The 6000-nt window shown below is 53.7% G+C and overlaps 1 protein-coding gene across 2 annotated transcripts in view; it reads left to right on the forward strand.

Moving 5' to 3' along the window:
- Nucleotides 1–2345: 2345 nt before the first annotated feature.
- Nucleotides 2346–6000, forward strand: part of LOC125342034 (immunity-related GTPase family M protein 1-like) — a 4021-nt gene continuing 366 nt past the window's right edge. Inside the window, exons 1-2 of one of the 2 annotated variants that reach the window (XM_048334167.1) lie at nucleotides 2346–2532; nucleotides 4876–6000. The exon at nucleotides 4876–6000 is cut by the window's right edge and continues 366 nt beyond it. In XM_048334167.1, coding sequence (XP_048190124.1) covers nucleotides 4900–6000 — 1101 coding nt within the window. In that variant the 5' untranslated portion in view covers nucleotides 2346–2532; nucleotides 4876–4899. Of the gene's footprint in view, nucleotides 2533–3844; nucleotides 4048–4875 lie in introns of those variants that run through there. The other variant, XM_048334166.1, reaches the window with a different exon arrangement.

Raw genomic sequence — 6000 nt, forward strand, 5'->3', positions numbered from 1 at the left:
CAGCTGGAGCCCTGACTGCTCTTAGCCAGAGGCTCTGGATTGGGAGGTTGGGAGTCCAGCAAGTGAAAAATGAATCTCCGCCTCCTGTCCCTTCTCAGAAGCCTCACTATTTACAGGAAAAGGAGGGGGAGGGTAGCTAATCTCTCTGCATATCACCTTCATAATAACAAAAAAAGTATGAATAAGTACATAACATTATCTATGTCTTGCCAGTTCAGAGTGACAGACCTGAGACCAGAGGAAGCAAGTTTCCTTGTGACTTCTGGGAGCTCCTCTAATCAAAAAATAAGGGGCTGAGGATATGGCCTAGTGGCAAGAGTGCTTGCCTTGTATACATGAGGCCCTAGGTTCAGCACCACACATACAGAAAACGGCCAGAAGTGGCGCTGTGGCTCAAGTGGCAGAGTGCTAGCCTTGAGCAAAAAGAAGCCAGGGACAGTGCTCAGGCCCTGAGTTCAAGGCCCAGGACTGGCCAAAAAAAAAAATACAAAAGATCTAATAAAAAAATATATATATATGTATACGCGCGCACACACACACACACACACACACACACACACACACACACGAATCACCTAGGCCCAGACTGTGCAGGGATTCAAAAAAAACCCCAACATGTTAAAATTTCTCTCATTGGCCAACCCCCATGGCTCATGCCTGTCATTCCTAGCTATAGGAGGCTGAGATCTGAGGATGGCAGTTCGAAGCCAGCCCAGGCAGCAAAGTCTTGGGAGACTTTGATCTCCAGTGAATCATCACAAAGCCAGAAGCAGAGCTGTGGCATGATTGGTGGAGTGCTAGCCTCGAGATGCACAAAGCTCAGGGACAGAGCCCATCCCTGCAGTTCAAACCCACGACTGGCCAAAAGAAAGGAAAAGTCACCTTGTGTTCTAGAGTGGGTTTCGCGTGGTCAGCTGGGACTCACCGCCCACATTGTCTTCCTGCCCAGGCTGGCTTCGAACCTTACTCTCCTCAGATCTCAGCCTCCCTGAGTAGCTAGGGTGACAGGCCATTTGTTCCTCACCAGGCACGCACACACACACACACACACACACACACACACACACACACACACACACACACACACACACCAATGAGGCAATCCTAGCATTCTTTCAGGCCTGCTTTCCATACCTCAGATTGTAAACAAAGAATGAGTCACTAGTTAGTGCAGGGGTGTTTGTTTTCCATTAAGCCTGTGTTGGTGTTGAGCCTTCTTCTCCTGGCCTATTTTCTCTCCCCGCTTTGGATTCTTTTTTGAACCTAGCAAAATGCAGAGTTCCAGAACTCTCCTCTTAACCAGCAATGTGAAAACAGCTTCTTCTTGCTGCTTTCCCAGCAATGCAGTCTTTTCCGGGAAAGTGAAAAGAGCAAGGCACCATGGCTTCTAGGAAGTCACATGATTGGGCCCCAGCCCCTGGAAGAAGGAGCCAGGTAGATGCCCCGGGAGCCAGTCCAAGGCTCTCAGATGACCTTGTCCAACCTTTGGCCAGTGGTTCAGGCTGTCTTGGCCCCGCTTTGGAGAGAGGGGAGGGATGGGAGGAGGGTAGAGGAAACTTGTAGAATTGTCTTGGACCTTCTGTCCCAGCCACTGTTTGCCAGGCATCTGCCTTCCCTCCTTTCTTGTTCAGACCTTCCCCATATGAAGACAATGGGGTGGGATGGGATGGGTGCTGAATGGCTCCCGCTTGTAATCCTAGAGACTCAGGAAGCTGAGGATTGGGAGGACCGTGGTTCAAGGACCGTGGTTCAAGGCCCGTCCAGTGAAAGATGCATCTGAGACATTCTGATTTCCAATGAACCATCTAAGAGCCAGAGGTAGCGCCTGTGGCTCAAGTAGTAGAGCATTAGCCTTAAGCAACAAAGCTCGGGGATAAAGCTTCCAGGGTCCTGAGTTCAAAGAAAGGCACAAGAAAGGCACAATAATGGAATGGGATGGGAACAGGTGAGCGTGGAACTACCTCCCCAGTCCCCCGTGGGTCTGTATATTAACATGACACAGAGATGGACACTATTACCTAAGCCCATAGGCTCCAGGTCATGGGGCGGCAGAGGCAGACCCAGCCCCCCACCCCGCGTGGGTGGCACCGATCAGTCCCTGGGTTGGCCACTGGTGACATGGTCTCCCTCACATTGTTCTCTGCTTGGACTCTGCCTTCAGAGGAATCTAGGAAATCAGTCATTTCCAGGAATAGAAACTGAAAGCAACCCTTTCCCTCTCCCCCCTTCCCTTCCCTCCTCCCTCCCGCCCTCCCTCCTTTCCTCTCGCTCTGTCTCAGAGGTGAAGGCAGACAGGACTCAGATCTACAAGTGACAGCGAGCAGAGAAGCCACAGGAAGAAGAGACTCGTCCTTTCCGGCGCCTTGGTCCTGTTCAACACCCCGGGTCTGAGCTCCAGGTGTGGACTCCCTCCCTAGGGAGCCCCCCACCACCCTCCCCCCTACCTGGAGAGTGAGACGCCTGCTCAGGACGAGGGTGACATCCCGCCGGACCACGGACCGCTGGCCACGCTCGTTCACGCGTGCGCAGCAGGTGAGTGGGGCGCTTCTCTCAGTTCAGCCTGGCTGATCATCTCTCCCATGTGATGACATGAACCGGTGAACCCCAGGGCAGGAGAGCTTACAGAGGGGATCCCCCAACTTTCACTTCCTCCAAGACGCTGTACCCCTCTCACTGTCCCTCCAGAGGCACCGTCCCCCACCCCGCCCCCGTCGATCTCTCATCTATGTGTTTCTGGCATGGGGGGGGGGTCTTCTAATGGGGACCAATTTTGGAGAAAGAGGGTGGGCTGCCTCGCACGCTTTCTCCTGGGGTCTAGAGGGGGCTAAATGTCTGATTCAGTGTGACTGTTTTGGTTCGTGCCTGACCTGGAGCTTGAACTTAGGACCTGGGCACTGTTCCTGAGCGCGCGTGTGTGTGTGTGTGTGTGTGTGTGTGTGTGTGTGTGTGTGTGTGTGAGATATTCATTGGAGATAAGAGGCTCATAGACGTTCTTGCCTAGGCTGGCTTTGAACCATGACCCTCCAATCTCAGCCTCCCACTTAGCTGGGGTCACAGGTGTGAGCCACCGGATTCAATCGAACTGTTTTATCTGCGCTGAGGTTCACACCGTGAGAAGGGAAGAAAAAAGGCAGTCTTTCCTGTCAAAACCAAAGCATATTTGGTATTGTGTATTGAAATTTCCTGGAATGAGTTGCTCCGTTTACTTCAATCACTGGCGACCAACAAGCCCGGCGAGGGAGCTGAATCTGGTGCTGAAGGAGTTAAAACAGTAGGCTTGCAACTCTCGGGTGTGCTGCTTGCTAGAGAGAGACATCTCTATCAGTGGAGTTGAGGGAATATCGTGGGCCCTTTCCACTCATCGGCTTCCTCTAGACAGCTCACTGCCAGACAGCCGGGATGAGAGAAAACAAATTTTAATCAATAAACTTTTTATAAGAATTAAGGCATGGCCCACTTTCTAACCTCGGTAATCGATTGTACTCGGTGTGCGAGCCTAGCTCCTTTACGAGGAAGGAAGGACCAGTTTGGATTGGGATAAAAACCTTAACAAATCGCTCTATCCCGTGAGCCTGCCCGGCTCTGGGTAGCACACGCCATTGCCGCCTTTTGCACAAAGGTAAATTGCCTTGATGGAATCTCTTGGATGGCTTGTGTGTCCATTCATTTCTGACACCCGAGACTCGGGCATTTCTAACAAAAAATTTTGCATCCCTCTCACCCCATGGTTTGGAATTCAAGACTTGTCACTTATTCATAACCCTCTGCTTTATTCATCCATAATTAGGACTGGAAGTATCCCTTAATCTAACAGGTTTTGTTACCTGAAATAAGGCCTATAAAGGAGCCAGCACAGACAAAGTCACAGACACACCATCTGGCTGTGTGGCTAAAGTAGGAGAGAGGAGGAGGAGGAGGAGGCCCAAGACCCACTCGACTTCCTTGAGGGGACTCCGACTCAATTCAAGTCTTCATCTCCAGTGCCCAGAGGTGTGCAGAGAGCTTGCCACGGGTCTTGTCATGAAACCACCACACAACTCCTGGGAGGTGTGTAGCACGACTGTCTCAATGCCCCAGGGAGAAAACTGGGACTGTAAAAATGAGGACTTGCATGTTGCAAGGAGCAGCCAAGGTGGTCTTCAAACAAGGGAGGGGGCTCGTGGCCGGTGCCCCCACTGTACAGGTTGAAGTTCGGAGACTGGAAAAGCAGCATGCCAAAGAGGACAGTCAGAAGCCGACTCAGGAGAGTTAGGGAGAAGGAAGCTCCATCTGCAGACCCACTAGTGTCCATGGAGTTTGTCCTCCAGGTAGAAAATTGGAGCTTACGGGGCAGTGTCCTGCCTCCTCCCCATGAGGACCGATTTCAGAGGGGTCCCCCGAGGATGATCTGAAACAGAACTCCTAGGGAGGTGCTGCTGGCTCACGCCCAGTCATCCTAGCTACTCAGGAGGCTGAGATCTGAGGATCGACAGTTCGAAGCCAGCCTGGGCAGGAAAGTCCAGAAGATGCTTATTTCCAATAAACTACTCAGAAAAAGCCGGAAGTGGCTCGAGTGCTAGAGCCACGGAGTTCAAGCCCCAGGGTCAGCAGGAACAATAACAGCAGTAGCAGTAGGACAACAAACCTCTGTGAAGGGTGGCAGGTTCTCGCCCTGGGTGTCAGTGCTGACAGCGCCCACTCCCAGCTTTTCCTGTGTGTGTGGTGCTGAGGAATCGAACCCAGGGCTTCATGCATGCGAGGCGAGCACTCTACCCCTAGGCCACCTTCCCAGCCTCTGCTGTGTGTTTGCTTGAGGTGGGAGATGAAGTCAGTGGACTCCAGTGTGACCCCCCCCCCCGCCCCCGTGACTCACTCTGACGCTCCTCCCTTCTGCAGGTTGCTCCACTGCTCCCCAACAGGATGGAGACCCCCACGCCATATTGCACACCTTCACCCTCCGTCTCTGTCAGGTTGGGCGACGCACAGCAGAGCGTTCTACCGGAGGAGGTGAGCCACAAGACGGAGCAGGCCTTGCGGGATGGGAAGCTGCTGCCCGTCATCTCCCTGGCCAGGGAGGCCGCGAAGCCGGTGTCCGCGAAGCCCCTGATCATCGCGGTGACTGGGGACTCGGGCAACGGCATGTCGTCCTTCATCAACGCCCTGCGAGGCGTCGGACACGAAGAGCAGGCCTCGGCCCCCACCGGGGTGGTGAGGACCACCCAGACACCGGCTGGCTACTCTACCCCCCGCTTTCCCGATGTGGAGCTGTGGGACCTCCCCGGCCTGGGGGTCACCTCGCAAAGCATGGAGAGCTATGTGGAGGAGATGCGCTTCAGCCAGTATGACTTCTTCATCATCATCGCGTCTGAGCAGTTCAGCACCAACCACTCGAAGCTGGCCCAAACCATCCAGCGGATGGGAAAGAAGTTCTACGTCGTGTGGACCAAGCTGGACAGAGACCTCAGTACGAGTGTGCTCCCAGAAGCCCGGCTCCTGCAAACGATCCGAGAAAACATCCAGGAAAACCTCCAGAAGGAAGGGGTGCAGGAAGCCCCCATATTCCTGGTTTGTAACTTTGCCCCCTCGTCCCATGACTTTCCGAAGCTTAGGGACACGCTGAAGAAAGAGCTGCCCGCCCTCAGGCTCTCGGGTCCCCTGGAGGCCCTCGTCCAGTTGTGTGAGAAGGTCATCGGTGAGGAAGAGGCCGTTCTGCAAGAGAGAACCAAGCACGAGCACTTTGAAGATGCCCTGGGCATCAGGAACGCCGACGACCTGGAGGAGGTTCTAGAAGCCTACCGCTTGAGATTTGGGGTGGATAACGAATCGCTCCATCACGTGGCGCAGTGTTTGAAGAAGTCCATATTCGAGTACCAGGGCGTCATGAAGTACCCAGATCTGCACACCGCCTGCAGCAGGAACTGGAAGCTGAAATCCATGACCTGTCTACTCATGAGGGGACTCCTGGGGCTTTCCTGGTACGTTCCAGGCATGGGTGCCCCTGTCGTGGCCTTCTTCAGACGC

This window comes from Perognathus longimembris, chromosome 25 (assembly GCF_023159225.1).
Source record: "Perognathus longimembris pacificus isolate PPM17 chromosome 25, ASM2315922v1, whole genome shotgun sequence".
NCBI lineage: Eukaryota > Metazoa > Chordata > Mammalia > Rodentia > Heteromyidae > Perognathus > Perognathus longimembris.